Below are 22,118 nucleotides of genomic sequence, written 5' to 3'. Positions count from 1 at the left end.
CAATCTCGTTGGTTCTTAGATTCAAACATATTTTAACTAAACTGTTTAGGACTTTATGCTAATTTATGGAATATAACTGGTATAATCCAGCAATCGTTTTCTTATTCGCAAACTTGAATACGTGACTCCATTTAAAGATTGCAGATACAAAAATGGAAAACAAATGATAGCGTTCAGAAAAACTCATCATGGTGAACTATATGTCAACCATATCTTTTATCATCCCCAAGTACTATTTGAATGAATAATGAAAAATTACAAGAATTTCAAATAATTATTTCACGTAAACTGTTCAAATGTACAATAAATTATCATATTCAAATTTATGTTCCACCATTCGCACCATAACTCCTTCAAGCCGTCAAATTTACGACCACTTTGTCACCTCTGTTTTGAGGCGGACCATGACCCATGCTGTTCCCTTGCCTGACGAGCTCTTCTCCGGGAAGTTTATCTCGCCCCCTTACCTACCAGAGCGAAACAGCGAGTCATCCAGCAGACAAGCTGTCAAATTTATGATGTCGTTCGGAAACGTAAGCAATCGGGCAGTGGTACCGCCTCCACTTCTCGTATGTGCATTTCCTCTTTTAATCAGGGTGCATAAATTCTAGTTGCTTGTCTGCGAATGGGTAACCCTAAGCATGGCTTACAATAATGTACGGGTCCAAATCTGCAGACGCTCGTTCAGAACCAACGCCGATTTGAATGGAGAAGCATAATTCACCCATGTGAGTTAGCAGAGCACAGACAAACCGACACAGCACCTACAACAAATTTTCTGGAACATCCAACGATCAGTTTACATTTCATACTATCGCCATCTGATTAGCACGTAAGTACAAATTACTTTTTCACACACAGAAGGCGCTACAGTAGTGCGAAACGTCAAATCACAAAACAAACGATGCGAATGTAAAATTTTCAACAACGTGAATTTTGAAACGATCGTTAAACGCATGATGAATGAATATCATGATGAATATTTTGCCAGCCGTACGTCTACTTGTCTGCATCTGTGACCCCCGTCGCGTCGGGGGGTCCACCGATGACGATCGGATGCAAAATTGCCTCTTCGCGTTGTGGGAACACGTTAGGTATTTTTTTCGACTAAACTCTGCGAAACAATCTGCGTTTGTTGTGATTGGTTTCGGAAAATTTGACAAACGCTTATTGTTTAGAATAGTTTATGAGTCACAGACAGCGAAGACGAGAAATTTATGCGTTCGTTAGCTCGCCGCGTTTCAGAGTCAGAACACGCGAAGAGGAGGTGTATGATTTATGGACCACATCGGCGGTGTCGTCGTCTTCGTTCCACGAAAACGCAGAAAAAAGGTAATGGAAGGTAAGTAATGCTGCCATTAGCATGAAAAGATTTGATTTCGGCGTGGGAAGATCGAAGGATGGAGTTTGAAACATTGTCTGCCCGGTTGTGCCCATATAGCTGGTACAAACAGCATCGTTAGTTTGATGTATACATTCTCAAATCTATAAAAACTTTTCAAAGGATACCATCTTGCAAAGATAATCCATCTCTAATTGCTTATAGACTTCTGAACTGATGTAGTATTATTCCCGGGGGGAGCGACATTAGTTTTGCCAAGCCGAGAAAACCCCAAAAAAAGCCGAAAAAAGTCGATAAAACCCGCAAAACTTTTGCGGGTTTTAGCGACTTTTTTGGTTTTTTCAGCTTTTTTAGGTTTTTTAGCTTGGCAAAACTAGTGTCGCTCCCCTTGATCCTATGTCTGGTACTCATTCATAGTATTAACCCTTTAAGGCAGTGGTAACTATATTGCCACCTCTACTGTTTGTATTTTTTTCTGTTTTATAACAATTTATTTCGAATTTTTTTTTATTTACGCAAAATTGGGGTTACTAACAACGCCTGCTATTTTTTTTTGTACTAAACGAAGCTTTGATAACAATTTAGGAGCCATTTTTAGTCTCAAAAATGGCTAAATTTGACCGCGTGAAGAAAATAAGCTCAAACTTATTGTAAAATTATAGATTTGGTAAATATTTTAAGAAATAATCAAATTCTGGGTTGACATGAGTTGAACTACACAGTTCATATTACGGGTTAAGCACTTCCACAGTTATTAAATGAAGGGCTTTCTTTGCCTGCCATTGCATGAATTTGTATATTGTGAGGCAAGTACAATGCTACACTATGCCCAGGGAGTCGAGAAAATTTTCCCGAATGGAACGGGAATCGAACCCGTCATCTCCGGATTGGCGATCCATAGCCCCAACCACTAGGCTAACAGGAGACCTCTCAAATAATCAAATAATTAATAGCCAGGAAAATTTCCAAAAAAGATTTCAAAGATTAAAAAAAAAGTATTTCTCAAAGAAATTGGAGCGAGCAAAGCAATGCCAAAGGAGTTTTTAAAAGAAATCATAAAACCAAAAAAAAAAGCTCAAAGAATTCTCAATGAATTTACTGAAAATATTATGGTAGGCAAATCTCAAAATTTAACCGAAGAAGTTTCCAGAGTTTTCAAAGGAATTGTCTATGAAAATTTCAAAGGAATTTTCGATGAAATTTATGAAGAAATTACCGAAGAAAAGCCTACAAAGGATTTGCCACACTCTAGAGGGGAGTTTACGAAAGGATTGCAGAAAAACTTTTCCAGAGAATTACCGGAAGATACCTCAAAGAAATTGCCGAAACATTCTCCAAAGCAATTGGTTAAGAAAATTTCAAAAAAATTACCGGAAAATTTGAGAAAAAATACTACACGAATTTCAAAGAAAATTCCTGATGATTGCCAGAGTCATTGCAGATTAAATTTCCTCTGTTATCCGTGTGTTATCCATGTGAAAAGATAGCTGCTAAGTTTAAATTCACAAAAAAAGATGGATTTCCCAAAGGAAATTACTGTTGAATTCCAATTAATTTATACGAAAATTCTTCAGAAGGAAGGACATGTGCTTTTTTTTTTAACTATTTCATCATTTCCTTATTTAAATTTTTCTTCTGGAAGATGTTTTACAAAAAAAAAATATCCGGAGTAATTTAAACAAATAGGTTTAGACGAGTTTTTGGGGAATTTATTAAAGAAGGAATAGTTTTATTGTTGCAAAAATCTAAGATAAATTTTTAAAAGGGGAATTTTTCTAGGGATTTTTTTAAGAAAATGCATAGGTTTGCTAAACATTTTATCCAATGATTTTTATCCATAAAATCAATTTGAACGTTCCTTTATAAACCCTCCTTGAATTTCTTTCGAAATATCTCCAGCAATTTTTTTTTCAGAAAGTCTTCCACGGATTGCTTCTGGAAAGTTCTATTATTCTATCCATCATCTATGGATTGCTTCAGGAATTCCTCTAAAATTTCCTTCGGAACTCTCTTTAGAATTTCCTTTTGAGGATCCTATAGAGATTTCTCCGAGAATTATATAAATAGTTCCAGGAAATCATCCACAAATGCCTTCAGAACTGTGTTTAGCAATTCCTTCTGAAAATCAAAAGTCCAGAATTTCTCCAAAACTTTAGCTATTATTTCTTAAGAAAATCTTCCATACACTTTTTCATAAACTCGTCCAAAGATTCCGTCAGAAACTCTTCTTTCTTTTGTTATTTCCTTGGAGATTTCTTCTGGAATTCTTTATGAGATTCCACCTTCTGGTGGATTGACATTAATCCAAGGATTCCGTTAAGAAATATTATGTGATTACCTACAGAAATAACCACAGGAACTCGGTCCCCAAATCTGCCGAGGTTTCTTTCAGAAACTCCTCCAGTGACTTCTTGACAAACACTTCTACAGATTCTTTAAAAAATGGCATGTGTGTTGCTTGAGCTGGAACTCCGCCGGGGATTACTTTTGAAGGATTTGTTCAGGAAACCATTCTGAAATTTCTGCTGGAATTCCCTCAGATTTTTCTGCAGAGATTCAGAAATTCTTTCAAAGTATTTTTATTTTCTCTAATTCTTCCAGTTATTTCTTCAGGTAAACTTCCAGAGATTCCTTTAGAAATTCGTGCAAGTATTTTTTTCAAGAAGTCCACTAGAGATTTATTCTGGTATTGCTCTAGTGATTCCATTGTAGATTTTTGCACGAATGTGATCAAGAATTTCTTCAGGGATTCATTCAGAACATCCTGCAGGAATTTCTCCAGATTTCTGCAGGAGTTCATACAGAGATTTATTCAGGAATTCAACCAGATATTTCTCCATGCATTTTCCCCGAAAATTTCTACAGAATTTCATTTAAGGCTGTACGGATGCCTAAAGAAATTCGTTTAGAAATATTTCCTAGGAATTTCTATTACGATTTTTTTTTAATATCTCAGGATTTTTCTGGAGATGTTTACTGCAGTTTATCTGGTCGTCCACTTAGACTCCTGCAGGAATGCCATCAGATAGAGGGTTAGGGTAGAAGGCAGGGTAGAGGTAGGGGTAGATGGTTAGGGTAGAAGGTAGGGTAGGGGGTCAAATTAAAGGGTAGGGTTGAGGGTAGGGTAGAGGGTTAAGGTAGAAGGTAAGATGGAAGGTAGGGTAGATGGTTAAGGTAGAAGGTAGGGAAAAGGATGGGATAGAGCGTTGGCGTAGAAGTTAGGTTAGAAGGTAGGGTAGAGGGTAATGTAGAGGGTAGGGTAGATGATTAGCGTAGAGGGTAGGGTAGAGGCTTATTGTAGAGGGTAGAGTAGAGAGTTGGATAGAGGGTAATATGAGAGGGTAGGGTAGAAGGTAGGGTAGATGGTAGGATAAAAGGTAGGGTAGAGGGTGGGGTAGAGGGTTAGGGTAGAAGATAGGATAGAGGGTTGGGTAGAGGGTTAGGGAAGAGGGCAGGGTAGAGAGTTGGATAGAGGGTTCACGTAGATAGTAGGGTAGAAGGTCGGGTAGGTAGAAGGTAGGGTACAGGGTAGGGTAAATGGTAATGGTAGTGTTAAAGGTAGGGTAGAGGGTTAGGGTATAGGGTAGAGTAGAGGGTTAACGTGACCCGTGACGATAGATTGGATACCACTGATTTTTCAACATATCTATACACCCGATTGTCATGAAATTTTGTATACATGTAGGCACGATTAGCACTATTAGTGTACAAAATTTCGTGAGAATCGGCTAACAATTGACTGAGTTGTAGCAAAAACCTGACCCGTGCAAAAAAAGAATCGGGTGTTTTAGAGATACTGATCCTTGATATGAGCAATCCGTAAAACATTTGTTCTTATTCCTAGCACTTTCGGTTCTTGAGATATTCACGTGGCCCGTTACAATAGATTGTAAACCAGTGATCTTGGCAATACAACTACATTGTGATAAGTACATACTCCCTATAAATTTCAGCATGCGAAAAAAACTTTTCACTTTATCCTCATACCTTTGTTTTTGAGAAAAAATTCGCTTGTCCCATGACCGTAGGTTGGGAACAACTGAATTTAGCAAAGCTGCTAAATTATAGATTGTAATTAAATAACTTATAACCTTTTCACAGGTTAGGAAATTTGTGATTCCGATCTCCACAAACTATTTATAAAACTGAAAATAAAAACACTCCCCGATTTATGCACTAATTCTTGAACAGCGCTCCCCCCAAGTTGCGCTCCTCCCTCCCCCCCCCCCCCTTTTCGAGCGTTAATTGAGGTTTTAGTGTATCAGCAAGGGAGCGAAAAAAAGAATTTCTTGTAAAAAAATCCCAAAACATGTCAAGATATAGATTCTGTAGTAATATCTGCAAGATACTGAGATTCGATGGAGAAATTTCTTAAGCGTAACCGACAAACTATTGGAAGAATCCCCGAAAAAAGTCTGAGAAAAATCTGAACAGCCACTGCAGGAAATTCTGGAGAAACCTCTAAGGGAACTTTCAGAAGAATCACCTGAGAGTTTTCCTGAGGGATTTCAAAATAAATATCTCAGAGAATCCCTGAATATATGGACTAATGGAGTAATACGTTAAGGAATACCTGGAGAATTTCAACAGTAATTAATAAATAGTTTCTGAAAAAAAATCTAAATTTTTAACCTTAGAGGAATTTTTGAAAGAATTTTTGCAAAAAATGCTTCTTTTGAAAATGGTTTTGTAGCAATTTCTGAGGAGACCCCTAGAAAAAAAAATCCCAAAGGAATTTGTTAAGAAATTTCAGAAGATTCCTGGAGAAATTCTAAAAAAAAACTGGAGGTTATTCTTATACCTAATATTCCTTGAGAAAATTCCGCATGGGGTTCTGCATTGTTATATAATTCTCGGAGAAATCTTTAAAAGAATTCCTACTGAACTCATAAAACGCATTCTTGCAAGAATGTCCCTTTCGCGATAATTGCAGAAATAATCTCTTGCAACCACTTCTTCCGATATTCCGCCTGGAAATCGACTAGAATGACAACTAACTAGTTATTGCTCGGCTGAGCACAGTATGATTAGCATTGGGCGATTTCGCTTTCGTGACGCTGTTTTGACCTGAAATTTGTTCCAAGAGTTACGTCTGTTTCTCTGTGGTTATACTTTGTTCATGAATACCTGCAGTCAGTGAGAATGATCGTTCTCGTACTAAACGATCCCTTTCTGTTTCATAAATCGTCGAATGACAGTTCAAACCGTCAATTTATTGAACCCATCACTTTTGAAATCAAACGTTGACGCCAGGACATGTGGGTGTTGATGGAGGTGCAAATGATCGTGTAGATCACAACTAACCCAAAAAGTCCCTGGTATTTGCACTGCAAATCATTGACTTCGGTGCATGCTTCGGTGTGACACCCGAACAATTCCCCTCCGTCAAATTGACATCCCAAAACCGTGTGACCCGACGGACGATCCACCTCTAGTTGCAAATTTTGACATTTTCAGCTGGCATCCACCATCTTGATGGTGATGATTATGCTTGGTGATGTTGATCGACAGATGTGATAGCAGAGCGGCGGTGCTTGATCCGTTTGAGTGACAGCTAGGTAGATGAAAGTCGTTATGTCACTGAAGCTGCATCTGATTTGCCAATTTTTTCGCCCGTTTCATACCGAGATGTCAATTTAACGTCACGAATCAACAAGCATTTGTCGGCTCGCGCCCGCGCCATTTCAATTTACACTTCACGATCGAGCCGACTTCGACTCGGGCTTTTCAATTACAGAAAAATGTACCCCTCGTCGGGGGAGACGAGGGGCATCTTTTAGCGTCACCGCGAAAAACAATTAGCCCTTTCTTTGTGCGGCTACGGCTGACTGCTCGCGTGAGTCAAATAATCAATCTTTGGCCACAGTCATATGCCCGGGTCCTGCAGCATTAGACACCAGAATTGTAAATCACGACTCCTCTACGATGCTGCGGCGACCGATCGACCGAAAGCAACAGATATCGACTAATAAATTCTTCTGCCTTGGAACCTCGGGCGGGCCACCGCCGCGTCGCCGCCGCACCACTCGAATCGAATGTCAAAATCCGAGAAATTCAAACAATCTTTCTTTGTTTGCCGCCCCTGCAGCAGAGCCGAAGCCACCACCATGATCCACCAACGAACGTGGCGTCGATCGCTGCTGCTTCGGGAGCAGCGTCCAGTCAGTGCCTCAGCTAATGGACGATCCCGACTCTTCCAGAGCCTTTACGTCCGGGAGGCGATTGGCAAGGTGAAAATCGTGCTCAAGTTCCAATTTCATTATAGTTCTCGGACGGCGGAGTTGTTGCGGCTGTTGTCTGTTACTGTTATTGCGATGCTGCATGGGCATCGTTTAATTGAAATCTCATAAATTAATTTTCTCATTCCCGTTGGTCCTCGGCAGCGCGCAGCAGCGGTCCCGGTCGAGATCGGGCGGGAATGGCACTGTTCGGCTGGCAGACCCTCAGGGACACTTTGTGGGATTGGTCGTTGCTGTGGCACTCTAAGAGAGGGAATGACCCTGAAAGTTCCCATTCGATGAACCGGAGGATGCTCACGATTTTAGCGGGACGGGCGGGCAGCTGAATTCTGCCCATAATCGCATAGTTGACGTAACCACCATTGACATTTTTTTTATCTGTATTAACGAGATTTTTAGCCCTAGGCTAGTTCCCCCAGTAGCACACATGTTGTATATTAGTTGGTATGACTCCTATACGACCAAATCTCGTCATATAGGAGTCACATAAACTCGAGTAGAACAAATGTGCTACTAGGGTCATCTCGGGACCCACGCTTTCCTTCCCTTCCGAAGGAAGAACTCACATTTTGCGAGTTTGTCGGGAGTGGGATTCGATCCCAGGTCCTTGGCGTGATAGTCAAGTGTTCTAACCATCACACCAGGTCCGCTCCACTCCATTGACAATGTCAGCACTCACGAGCTAATATCTATCGAATGTGCATAATTGTGACTAGTTTTATTCAATAGAGCACAAGATCTAATCACTAGCTAGATATCAACGTGGAAAAAAATCATAAACTTTTAATAATCATTGTTAAAATTTCAAAAGTGTGGTGAAAACTACAGTGGCGCTTACGTCAACTATGCGATTATGGGCAGTGATAGCCTGTATGGTTTACCCAACGTGGTGCGGTCAAATGGGACTTTTGCTGGCACGACATTCTGGTCTGGGATCTGGTGGATCGGTTTCGTGGTTTCATTATGATCGAAGAAATGAGCGCAGAGAAACGGCAGATGTCACCTTCTTTATGGGTTCTTGGAATGACTTCGTGTTTCAGGGACGTTTTTCTTGCTGAAGTTTTAAAATTATTATTTACTAAAAACGCGCAACGTGAGTAGTCAAATTTTCCATAAAACTCGTAATAAGTTGCCTAGTACGGTGATTTCGTCGTAGGAGTTGCCACTAAAGCGTTGACGAAACTGCAATCTGGTAACGCAGCGTTGAAGTGTCCGGAGTGAGATTCGTGGAAGAACGCCATGAAAGAAAGAAATGTTTTCGCACGAGGAGATCGATACCTGAAAGTTGGCAACACTGCCCACTCGGTTAAAGAAAACATCGGGTTTCGATGGGTGTACCTAATAGATGTAGGGTCCACTTCCGGAAGCAACTCTCGCCAAGGCAAACTCCAGCTCTCCAGTTCAGAAGCTTTCTCCGGTCGTTCGGATTCACTAGACTTCCCACAGGTTCGCTGTCCGTCGTCCGCCGACGCTCCACTTTCTCGCAACTGTCACTCTACACGCTCATTCGTAACTGCTCAATTCGCACCATCTACACACTCAATGTAAACATAGAGAGTGCATGCCAGTACAAACCCTACAATAGACAAAAATGGATAAATCTGGGAAAGCCGTGAGGCTGAAGTCTTCCGAACGGCGTATTTGACCAGCGTTATCAGTGCAGAGATTTACATGTGGCAGACAGTCGTCCGTAGACAAAAGGACATGATGTACTGTTTACGCCAGAAGACTTACGGTTCCATTAGGCAACTAGGTGCTGTAATGAAAAGCTATCCGAAGTTCTGAAGCGCATAAGGTTTGTACTGAGCTCCGCCGATTCTTGTACGTCGTTGTAAAACATGGAAATGTCGTGTATCTGATCGTCTTTGTGGACGACATGATAGTCGCTGACGTTGACAAGCAGGAGCTAACTCGCATCTACGGTCAATCAAAGAGGAATTTCAACGTAGACTGCTCGGAAGTGCTAAGCATTTTCTGGGCTTGGAGATAACCAAGGGCTCGGAAGGTGTGAACAGTTCGGCATGCAACAGTGAAGCAATGACATTATCATGTATGTATCGTCAGCCGATCAGTTGAAGTGGATCTGGAAAGGTTTTTCGATTCTGACTGGGCTAGAGATCCCCGAAGTCGAAGGTCGACGATTGGATTGGTAGTCTCCCTCGCAGGCGTTGTTTCCTGTGCGAGCCGGCGTCAAGACTGTGGATGCCTAACGGCAGAGAACGTGGCACTGTATGAGACGTACTGGGAGATATGGGTGCAGCGTTGGCGTAAAGACCTAGGCAAGAAACAGAAGAAGGCTACCATCGTTCACAAAGACGACCAAGGTTGTCTAATGTCTAGTGCTTGTGTAGTCCAAAAGGATCAGCGAGAGGTTCAAGCACATTGGGACGATGCAGTGCTTTCAGCAAATCCTTGGGAAACTTAAAGCACCATAGCTTCGCAACTTCGAATTGAATGAACCTGGTATATTCGTTTCCCTAAGTTATCCCAAAAATATTTTGAAATGGCTGTGGCAGTGTGAAGATGTTCCCGGAGCGTAGCTGATTGTGTGTGTAATGTTACTATTTATATCTAAAACATCTTTTGTTACGGTTGTTGATGCCTGAGACTAAACCCTTAAAAGTGTTCTGACGACCCAGAATGTTCAGACAATTTGTACAAAGCGTACTGTTCGTTAAAGTTCAACGTTGGTTGAGTAATGTCACTTCAGGTAGATATGAGCTCAAGGTAAGTGAAGTGAAGTTCAGAATCCAAGCTGAACAATCTTCTAATAGTGCGTCTTTGTTGCTGCTTGGTGATCGATGAACGCGCATCCATCAACGTCAGAGGCTTCAACAGTTGTTCAAATACCGCTCAACAGCTGTTCTTCGATACAACCTGCTTATAAATGAATTGATCGTTCAGTTAACGGCAGCTCAAGTTCAAATCACGATGTTTTCCTGGCGTAGTGAGTATCCTTTTGTGCCATCACCCAATAGTGTTGACATTCTTCGTTTTCGTAGCCATCCCCGTAGCATTCGTGGTGACGTTAGTCCTGGGATCGCAGCTAGCATGGACCCGGGCCGAATCGGACGCTGAAAAGTACTGTAAATACCTGGACTGCCAAGGTGGTAAAATCAAGCAGGGAGAATCGTTTGCGGCGACCAACTTTGCGTTCGGCTACTGCACCTGTGGGGAAAACAAGGATGGCAAGAGGGTGCCACGATACATGCCGTGCAACTTCGGGCAAACGTACAGTCTGGAGAAGCAGAACTGTGTTCAGGGTGTCGCGACGGCTTGAGAGCTTTCATACTACGTCATGGTTATTTAAGTAATACGGTAAGAACACAATATTGAGTAGTCATGACCACAACAATCGAGCACAATTTCTTATAGGGATTAAACCGTTCGATATCTGGCTTGTATTGTGTGACAGTTAATCGATAAGAAATGTGATTCACACTTATCGATTAGTTGTCCAACGATACACGAGAGATGTCAAATTGTTTGAACCCTTCCACAGTGTGTTTAGCTATTCGATCTAGTTTTATCGTTTTCCTGTCAGTCAACGAGGCTAAATCCCAATCGGGTTACCAACTGATATCGTATAAAGTTGATTCAGAAACTGAATCAAAGTGGTCATTTGAAGTAAGAAACAATAGAAATTGGTACATACATTATTAAATCAAAAATTTGACGTATAAACGATCGGTTTCCTTCGTCTATAATTAATTATGCCTCAAAAAGAAAAAAAAACGCCACAAAAAGCTTAAACTTGTCGAAATTGATGAATGTCTAGAACCATTCAGTGCCCCCTATTTCAACGAAACGAGATGCATTCTGTTTGGTGGTACCTTCCGCAGAAATACGACCGAATTCCCCACTTCTGGGAACCGGACTCTGCCAGTCCGGTTCATCTCCGCAATTCCGAAAACCCATCAAGGCTTTCCGAGCTCTAAGGACAGAAGAGCGTGATAAAACAAAACAGCAAAAAAAACGATCAAAGGTAAGTTCTTTGCCAGAGCATCCTACGATTAAACGGTCGGTCGTATTTTTTTCGCCTCAGTCTCCACTCTCGGACATATTTTCGGAGGAAGGCTACTATGATTGCAACGCCTACCTCTACCTCCACATTTTTTTTTTCTTTTGGAGCGGATCCAGTCCTCCGTTTCATGCGATGCACAATTTTCAAGGTCCACTAAACGAAAAGAAAAAAAAACGTTTTTAGGGAATGATGACCCATCCTTCGGTCCTTCGGTTGTGCAACACAACCGATCCAAAATTGAATAAGTTAAGAAAAATGAGGAAGATCCCAAAAGGTTGGGGGGATAAGAAAAATGGTCTGTATGAGTCAAGATATGAGCTTGGATATGAGCTGCTCAACTCACGAAGATCGAATCGAAATCGTCAGGCGAATAAATGGCTGAATCCCTCTGCACTGGAGGCGGGTGGCGGGTTTAATTGTTTGGCTGACCTCACCTCACACACATATTATTTCCGACGACGGAGTTTTGTGTTTACGATTTGATTGATGGAGACAAAAATTGCAACTTATAATGCACAGGGGCTTTCTGTGGATGTTTGCGGATTCGGATCTGCAATGGTTTCAACAATAAAAAAAACAAATGGAAAGAAACGGATTTCGGTAATCTGATTCCTGGATTTTTGAGAGCGAAATATCAATGCATGCTTTGTGAGGTTCTATTGTTGACGTATGTGAAGTATTGCTTATCCAGAGAAATCATCCAACTTGGCGGAGTGAATAAGAAAAAGAAGACCTATTCCGCAAACGTAAAACTGCTACACACTTTAAAAAGTATGCACACAACCTTTCAACAAAAATAAATTGTTGAAAATTTTAATTGTGTTCTTCTGCATACAAAAGTGCTCAATCTACACCTAATATATTTTAAAAATAAGTTACATATTGTGGCACTAATTGTGATTACATGAACCATAAATGGAACAATTTGCATTATTTTTTAATTTTATGGCAACCAAGTGAGTGTGTTTTAGCGTGAACCGAGCACTTTTGACGTTTGCGGAACGACTGCGGCGGTCGAAACCACCGCAACCCCGTTGGATTTTTTCTATTTTACCGCAATATCATCAATTTCGAAGAAAATGGGCTGATAAACAAAATGGACACAAATGTTTGTAGTTGTCATGACAATTTATTGAGAAGCTTCTTCGGACTCTGTTTAGCGTAATCTTCGGATTCTGCTAAGATTCCTCTCCGGATTCTGCTGAAAATCCTCTCCAGATTCAGCTGAGAATTCTCTCCGGATTCTGCTGGAAATCCTCTTCAGATTCAGCTGAGATTTCTCTCCGGATTCTGCTTAGAATCCTATTCAGATTCAGCTGAGAATCCTCTCCGGACTCTGCTGAGAATTCTCTCCGGATTCTGCTGAGAATCCGCTCCGGATTCTGCTGAGAATCCGCTCCGGATTCTGCTGAGAATCCGCTCCGGATTCTGCTGAGAATCCGCTCCGGATTTTGCTGAGAATCCTCTCGGGGTTCTGCTGAGAATTTTCTGAGGATTCTACTGAGCATCCTCTCCGGATTCTGCTGAGAGTCGTCTCCGGATTCTGCTGAGAACCCTCTCCAAATTCTGCTGGGAATAATCTCCAGATTCTGCCGAGAATCCGCTCCGGATTCTGCTGAGAATCCGCTCCGGATTCTGCTGAGAATCCTCTCCGGATTGTGTTGAGAATCCTCTCCAAATTCTGCTGAGAATCCGCTCCGGATTCTGCTGAGCATTCTCTCCAGATTTTGCTGAGAATCCTCTCGGGATTCTGCTGAGAATTTTCTGAGGATTCTAGTGAGCATCCTCTCCGGATTCTGCTGAGAATCCTCTCCGGATTCTGCTGAGAATCCTCTCCAAATTCCGCTGGGAATCCTCTCAAGATTCTGCCGAGAATCCTCTCCGGATTGTGTTGAGAAGCCTCTCCGGATTATGCTGAGAACCCTCTCCGTATTCTGCTGAGAATCCTCTCCGGATTCTGCTGAGAATCCTCTCCGGATTCTGCTGAGGATCCTCTCCGGTTTCTGCTGAGAATCCTCTCCGGATTCTGCTGAAAATCCTCTCCGGATTCTTCTGAGACTCCTTTCTAGATTCTGCTGAGAACCATCTCCAAATTCTGCTGGAAATTCTCTCCGGATTCTGCTGAGAATCCTTTCTGGATTCTGTTGAGAATCCTCTACGGATTCTGCTGAGAATCCTCTTCGGATTCTTCTGAGAACCCTCTCCGGATTCTTCTGAGAATCCTCTCTGGATTCTGCTGAGAATCATCTCCGGATTCTGCTGAGAATCCTTTCCGGATTCTGCTGAAAAATCTCTCAGGATTCTGTTAAGAATCCTCTCCGGATTCTGTTAAGAATCCTCTCCGTATTCTGCTAAGTCTCCTTTCTAGATTCTTCTGAAAATCCTCTCCGGATTCTGCTGAAAATCATCTCCGGATTCTGCTGAGAATCTTCTACGGATTCTGCTGAGAATCCTCTCCAGATTCTGTTGAGAATCCTCTCCGGATTCTGCTGAGAATCCTCTCCGGATTCTGCTGAAAATCCTCTCCGGATTCTGTTGAGAATCCTCTCCAGATTCTGTTAAGAATCCTCTCCGGATTCTGCTGAGAATCTTCTACGGATTATGCTGAGAATCCTCTCCGGATTCTGCTGAGAATCCTCTCCAGATTCTGCTGGACATCCTCTCCGGATTCTGCTGCGAATTCTCTCCAGATATTGCTGGAAATCCTCTCCGGATTCTGCTGAGAATCCTTTCCGGATTCTGTTGAGAATCCTCTCCGTATTCTGCTGAGAATCCTCTCCGGATATGTGCTTAAACCTCCCCCCCCCCTGAGAATCCTCTCCAGATTCTGCTGAGAATCCTTTTCAGATCCTGCTGAGAATTCTTTTCAGATCCTGCTGAGAATCCTCTTCGGATTCTGCTGAGAATCCTCTCCTGCTTTTTCTGGAAATCCTCTTCGGATTCTGCTGAGAATTCTCTCCGGATTCTGCAAAGAATCCTCTCCAGAATCTGTTGAGAATTCTCTCCGGATTCTGCTGAAAATCCCCTCCGGGCTCTGCTGAGAATCCTCTCCAGATTCTGCTGAGAATTCTCTTCGGATTCTGCTGAGAATCCTTTCCGGATTCTGCTGAGAATCCTCTCAGGATTCTGCTGAGAATCCTCTTCAGATCCTGCTGACAATCCTCTCCAGATTCTGCTGGAATTCCTCTCCGGATTTTGCTGAGAATCCTTTCCGGATTCTGTTGAGAATCCTCTACGGATTCTGCTGAGAATCCTCTTCGGATTCTGCTGAAAATCCTTTCCGGATTGTTTTGAGAACCCTCTCCGGATTTTTCTGAGAGTTCTTTCAAGATTCTTCTGAGAATCCTCTCCGGATTCTGCTGAGAATCTTCTACGGATTATGCTGAGAATCCTCTCGTATTCTGCTGTGAATCCTCTCCGGATTCTCCTGATAAACCTCTCCGGATGCTGCTGAGAATCCTCTCCAGATTCTGCAGAGACTCTTCTCCGGATTCTGCTGAAAATCCTTTCCGGGTTCTTCTGAGTATCCTCTCCGTAGTCAGCTGAAAATCCTCTCTGGATTCTGCTGAGAATCTTCTCCAGAATTTGTCGAGAATCCTCTTCGAGGTCTGTTAAGAAACCTCTCCGGAATCTACTGAGAATCCTCTCCAGATTCTGCTGAGAATCTTATTTAAATTCTGTTGCGAGCTCTCTCCGCATTTTGCTAAGCATTCACTGCGGATTCTGATTTTTAACCTCAGTAGACAATCGAGAAGAAGACATCCTACCAGAGATTCAGTCTTCGTTGATATTGTTAATGAGACTTAGTATCTCCTTACTTCTGCTGTCTACTGGTGAATTCTCAAGCTCAACGCAGTTAACAAAAACTAGTGGATCATGGTATAGCCGTAAACTAGCGAGAAGATACTTTCCTTCAAGACAATTTTGGAGAGCCCCTTTGGGAAAATTCAAAAATTACGTCCATCGTTTTTCTGGATTTCTACCCCCCCCCCCCTCCCCCCTTGTCACGCAATTTCCCTATACCCAATACACGTACTGTCACACTTTTCTAGACCCCCCCCCTCCCCCAAATGTTGGACGTAATTTTTGAACGTTCCCTTTTCCAAAATATTTCTAATTGCGACTCCTTGACTTCAGTGAGCCAACACGTCATACATTGCTGTAGTCTCTGTGCCCCCCAAAGAAGGCAGCCTAGCTGTATCTCTCTACGTAACCCCACGGCAGCCATTTCGCATAACCTTATTTGGTACAAAATCTTATCTCATCTGCCCTCTCTTTTCCTTTTGTACCTTCCTCCGTCCGCATTGGTGGTGTGGCGTCGCATCGACGTTCTCTTCAAATACGGTGACAATCTACACATTGCAATCCGCATAAATATACCCGGTCCGTCACACATTCACGCCGCAACATCTGTGTCGGATTGACGCGACGCTGCTTAACTTGTGACTCCGACAATCACGTTTCTGCCTGCGCGGATCGAAATACCTGTGCGCGGCCGATCATGATTGCGCTCAATATGGACGCGCTTTGACATTACTCAATCAACTACCGACTCTCAGTAGGCCATTCCCAGTAGAAATTGCGCTACTGCGAAAGCATGGCGACGCGTAGCCTGCTGTGTGATCCGTGCTGCGTTAGATTTTCCTTGGTGATCATCAATTTATGGTTAAACAGCGTCCCATTATGACACCCGTCGGTTGCCAATCAGGCGAGCTACGCTCGCTAGCTTGTGCACCGCTCCTGTGGTGCAAAATTGAGCTGTCAAGAGTGTTAGACTGCGACTTACATTGTAAGGAATGATGGAAGATCACCTGTGCCATTTGACAGCCGCTCCGCCGCCGTTTCAGCATCGGAAACGTCATAATTAATTACCGAATCGAGAGAGGGTCGCACTGCGCGATTGCACAATCATTAAACTTTGTAGAATGCAAAATTCTTACGCGGCAACTCCAGCTGCGAAAGACAGCGCGTCGCGCGCAACCCGCGCTCCTGTCAGTCAGCTGTCAAAGGGGAACTTGTTCCCAGTCTAGTTTTGCTCCCACAAAACAGCTACGGCTATCAAGTTTCCCAACAACAACAACAACAACCGTGTCGGTGGGAAGCCGACGTTCTCGATTTCGGAAAAACTGTCCGCCAGATGGCGTCTGATTAGCATAAACATAACCTCGAACCGATCGATCGATCAGTCAATACTCGCAGCGATCGACCGACGCGACGGTTTAAGGTTGCTGCTGGTGGACGAGATAAGATCTGCTCCGTGGAGCAACCGCTAACCGATCGATCGATCGATCTTTTCCGAGTCAGTCCAAGTCAATCGCAGCGAAAACAGTAAACAATCACGGGTTAATTGTTTTTCTTTTCGGTTTGTTTATGTTTGCAGATTTTGACAGTTACGAGTCGACGGGAAACAACACGCGGAGCGGACCCGAACAAGCTGGCGGTTGCGAAATGTAAGTAAACAACACCACTCCGCAGCATGGTTTCGTCAGGCGCCACTACTGCCGCCACCGGATTCAAACAGAGTAGGCCGTCCGCACCCGGTAAAGGGAGTACCAGCCATGTTTTGGGGAAATAAATAATCGCAGCCTGCTTAGAGTCACGAACACGTGTGTGAGTGTCGGACCAAATGGTCTAAAATTTGGCGCGAAAAAGACTCCGACAATCGCGCGGAAAGGAAGTGGCGGTACAACAGAAGAAAATGATTAATTACCCGGCAGTTCCCAGCAGCGTCCCAAAGCCCCCGAAACAGTTCAAGTCGTGAAATGTTCCCGTCCGTGCCCGTGGACGGAGTCGGGGAAAGAAACGAAACCGAAATAGGGCAACTGCCACATAATTGCCCCATGGAGGGGTGACGTCACCGTTACCGCCGACGTTACATGCAAAGGGCATCCGCACCACGCCACAAGTGAAAGGATCACGTGACGTTTAGTAATTAGCTGCAAGTGCAAGTGAAGTGTTTTTGTTTTCTTCTCTACGTTGTGCAAGAGAAAAGTGCTGCTGGTGGAGTTTGCGGAATTCCAGGAAGGACCAGGGGCGATTTTCGTCGGTCGTCGACGAAAGGTCCCGGAACGTGGAAGAAGAAGAAGAAGTGCCCACACCAGGATGACCAGGAGATACGGAGATAAAAGGTAGGTGACCTTTACTGCCCCCACTCGCATAACTGTCCCATTTGACTTTTCATCAATTTTGAGTTAACGTTATGAATAGTCATCATTTTCGATGTACTTCCAAAAACAATAATAAAAATTATGAATTTTTATGTCAATATGTGAAAAAAATACCAAGTCATGAGCGTCCCATATCAAAAGTACCCGCATAACAGTCCCATCATGGATTTTTGTGTCACGTAACACAAAACTGAACAACTTTGTAGGGATTGTGATATTTTTACAGATATATATTCATGTGCAAAGCAATCTGTGAAAGTTTCGAGATGATCGAAATATTCTTCAAATTTTGGCGATTTTTCAAAGTTTTATATGGAAACAAGATTTCAAACTTCAAATGCTGTTTTCTCAATTCCTACTTTTTGCAAATGGGACTGTTATGCGAGTGGGGGCAGTTTACCTAATTGCAAATTCTTTTTCTCTAGTAGGATGGTGCTCTGAAATTGTCGGAGTTTAAGTAGGGAAGTTTAAAACTAGTTGCTACAGCAAAGCTGGAGTAGTTGCCAAGAGCATTGCAGTGTTTTTGAGAAGATTCATGTTTTAAAGCTGGCAACACTGTTTAATCAGAAATGTAAACTTCTCGCTATCTCTGCAGGGATTCCTAAAGGATTACTTGGGGGAAGTTTCAAAGGATTTTTGAAGAAATTTTCGCAGCAATTCTTGTGAGAATTTCTAAAGTAATTTCTGGACAGTTTTTAGAAAAAATCTTCGATAAGCTAGTAGAGGAATTCTTGGTAGAATCCTTGGATAAATTCATGCACAAATCCTTGAGAGAGTCTGCTGGAATTCTTGTAGAAGTTACTGAAAGAAATCTTAAAAGTAATTCGGGAAATTCCCGTAAGAAATTCTTGAAGAAAGTGGCATTTTTAAAGGAATCTTTGAAGGAATTCCCGAAAATCCTTTGGATAGGATAGGAAATTTTCGCACACATTCTGGAGAACTTCTTGAACATTTTCTGGAGGAATTCTGGGAAGAATTTCCTGACGCAATGTTTCTATGATTATCCGAAGGAATCCTCGAAAAAATATCTAAAAGCGTCCTTGAACGGATTCCTGAGAGAGTTGCTGAAGAAACCTTTAGATAATTTCCAGTGAATCCTTGGAGGCTTTCTTGGGAGACTTCCTGAAGGAGTCCTTCAAGAAATCTCTAAAGTTATCAGTGGAGGGATTCTGGTGAAAGAATTTTTGGATGAACTCCATGTGTTATTGCGGATTAGCTCTAGGATTAATCTCTTTTAGGAAATCATGGAAAACTCATGGATTATCAGTTATAATTCAAGTATGAATCTTTTGGAGAGATCTTTGAATGAACCTCAAGTGAGTTCCCAGGGAAAACTTCAAAAGCAAAGTTATTTTTTTTTTAATTCTTTTTATTGATGAATTTTGAATTATACTAATTTTTCACAATAGGAGGGCACTCAATGGTCTTAAGTGATAAATGGACAGCCCCTCAGACATGTGTAATATCCTGTATGCAAAATGCCCACTGACCATCGTTTGAGTCATTAGCTTGCTGTGCGACTTAGCTGAAGACAGGAATTCCCAAAGGGTTACTCGAAAGGAAACTCTGAAATCATTTAAAAAAGTAATGAAGATTTTTTTTAAGAAATTTTTGGGAGTAATCCCAAAATAATTTCAGAATAGTTTTTTTGGAATCCTTGGATGAAGTCCTTGTATGAGTTTCTGAATGAAACCTCTAAAGTAATTCCGGATTGAATCTTCAAAGAAATTCTAGAAGGAGTAAGTTCTTCAGAAATCGTTCAACAGTTTTCTGAAAATTAAATATGGAGCTACTCTGCAGGGGAGTCGCGCAGGAACTCCTGAAGGAATGGGGAACGTAGATGAGTTCCTAGTGGAAACCTTAGAAGCAATTCTTGAAGAAGCTCCCGAAGAAATATCCACAGCATTTTTTGAGAGATTCTTAAAATAATCTTTGGGGGACCTTTCTAAAAGATCTTTAAAAAAAACCTAAAACAGCCTTAGGGGAAATTCCGGGATAAATCTCGAAGCAGTTCTTGGAATAATTCTTCTGAAACACATCATTTGCAGTCTTACTGTTTGCAATTTTGGTAAATTTCCGAAACAGTTCGAAGAAATTTATGAAGAAAAATTTGGAAGAACTCCCGGGAATATACTTAGCAGAATCTATAAAAAAATCTTCCTGAAGTATTGGTTGGAGAAATACCTGAAGTAATCTTTATAGGAAAATCCGGAAGAACAATGGAAGGGACTCCTAAATGAGTCTTTGAAGTAATTTTCGAAAGAATTCATGCAAAAGTTTTTGACGCAACCTGAGTAGAATTCCTGCAACAATCCTTGGAGGAGTTTCTGAAGGAACATTGGAGTAATTTCTGAAGCAGTTCTCGAATGAAACATTGGAGAAATTCTTGGCAAATATTCTGGATAAATCTTCGACAATTAATGACACCTACACTAAAACCTCTTTTAATAAAGTTTTTTAGACCATGTCATTTTTTGCATTTTTGTATGAGCTGCACAAAAAAAAGATGGCGCAATTCATTACCTTCATTTAAGTAGACTCCATTTAGGTAAACTCCTTTGAAGTCTTAACTTAACTTAACGTAACTTAAATGGTACGTTACTTAAATGGAATTTTTTCTGTATTCAGAGCAAAACATTCATATGTTCTCAGGCAACGGTTTCGAAGACATCCGCTTTTTAGTAGGTTTCGAGGGAAGTCCACTACTCGAATATATCATTTGGCCGAAAAGGTCAATTCCCAAGTAACATTTTGATGCCCTAATTTTTGCTTTTATGCTTGTTCCAAAGGACTCATCTGGTCTATTTGACTAAAAATGTTACTTGACTAGGTCGAACAGGTAATTGGGCCGAATAGGTCGTTAGGCTGAATGCGTCATTAGGCTGAAGGGGTCATATTAGGCCGAATAAGTTATTAGGCCGAATAGGCCATAAAGCGGAAAAGGTTATCATGCTGAAAATGTCTTTATTTTCGGTTTAAAGTCATTTTCAGCCTAATTAACTTTTTTGCTTTAGGCCGAAAAAATCATTAGATCTAAAGACATTAGGTTGAATAGGTCATTAGACCGAAAATTAGGTCTCCTATTCGATCTAACAATCTGTTCGACCTACACGATCTAATGATCAAATTTTTTTCGGCCTAATGACATGTTCGACCTATTCGATCTAATGATCCGTTCTGCCAAATTACCTATTCGGCCTAATAACCATTTCGGTTTAACTTATTTCGGCCCAACGTACTGTGGCCCAATGATCTGATACTTGGCCCTAATGACTCATTTGGTGTAATGACCCTATTCGGCCTTATGACTTATTCGGCCAAATGACCTGTTGAGCATAATGACCTATTCGTCCTAATGACATATTTGACATAATGACATTTCGCCTAATGACCTTTTTTAATTTATAACCTATTCTGGCTAATGACCTATTTAGCCCAATAACCTATTCGGCGCAATGGCATATTCGTCCTAGTGATCAATTTAAGTGAGAGAGCGGGCTTCGGGGGCGTTACAGGGGGTTCGAAGGTGATTCAGGCCCATGGTGTTTTCAATTTGTATTCAGAGTTTTTTCAGAAGGAGTTTCAGGAACGTTACTGTTTTTTTGGGTTTCGGGGGTTGCAGGGGCACTACTGCGGGTTATGGAGGGGCGTTACAGAGAATTTTATGGACATTTCATGGGGCAGCAGCTTCTCCAATGGCTCTGAACGGCACTGAAACCTCCTTAACCTTCCATTTGCATCACGTTAGGAGCAACTCGCTGGCGTAGTGTACGGTTTGGATCAAAAATGACCCTAATGCCAAAAAAGGGTTAAACACCATGTAGTGCACCTAGAAAACACCGAAAAAACCCGTGTTGCAACCCTGAAACTGTCTGCAAATGCTTCGAAGCACTCTGAAATGCCTCCGAAACTTCGTATAACTCCTTGAAATCCTGTGAACCCCTCAAATCGTTCATAATACTCCCTGTTACGGCTCAGAAACTCCCTGAAAATATCCTGAAGCAGCACTCCCTCCCTCTTGGAAAACCTTTAGAAACCTCTTGAAGCCCCCTCGAACTCCCCTGTGACGGCCCTGAAACTCTTCAAAACCCTTAAAGCGCCCCTGAAGGCACCTATAACGCCTATGAATTGAGCTAAAAATTACCTGAAGTCTACTGTAATGACTCTGAAAATCCCTGAAAGCCCATCAACCCCCAGTAACGCACCTGCAATCCTCCGAAACCCCCTAAAATTGCTCATGAAACCCCATGTAACGTCACGAAAATCCGTTGAAATATTTTCGAAACCTCCTGAAATACCTTGTAACCCCCATCAGTCCTTCATAGGAGGCCCCTTGTAACTCCCAT

The 22,118-nt window shown here is 42.0% G+C and overlaps 2 protein-coding genes across 3 annotated transcripts in view; both read left to right on the top strand.

Moving 5' to 3' along the window:
• Nucleotides 1–22,118, top strand: part of LOC115269571 (cadherin-86C) — a 589,109-nt gene that overhangs the window by 166,183 nt on the left and 400,808 nt on the right. For both annotated transcript variants that reach the window (XM_062845170.1, XM_062845171.1), the window contains exon 2: nt 16,986–17,733. In XM_062845170.1, the coding sequence (XP_062701154.1) occupies nt 17,708–17,733 (26 nt within the window). In that variant the 5' untranslated portion in view covers nt 16,986–17,707. The remainder of the gene's footprint in view (nt 1–16,985; nt 17,734–22,118) is intronic.
• LOC115269573 (uncharacterized) lies at nt 10,191–11,270 on the top strand. Its single transcript, XM_029878392.2, has 2 exons — nt 10,191–10,528; nt 10,584–11,270. Exons 1-2 carry the CDS (start codon nt 10,513–10,515, stop codon nt 10,859–10,861), a joined length of 294 nt encoding a protein of 97 aa, XP_029734252.2. The 5' UTR covers nt 10,191–10,512; the 3' UTR covers nt 10,862–11,270.

This window comes from Aedes albopictus, chromosome 1 (genome assembly GCF_035046485.1).
Source record: "Aedes albopictus strain Foshan chromosome 1, AalbF5, whole genome shotgun sequence".
In the NCBI taxonomy this organism is placed as follows: Eukaryota; Metazoa; Arthropoda; class Insecta; order Diptera; family Culicidae; genus Aedes; species Aedes albopictus.
The sequence above is the reverse complement of the archived record's forward strand: the minus strand, read 5'-3'. Positions and strand labels throughout refer to the sequence as shown.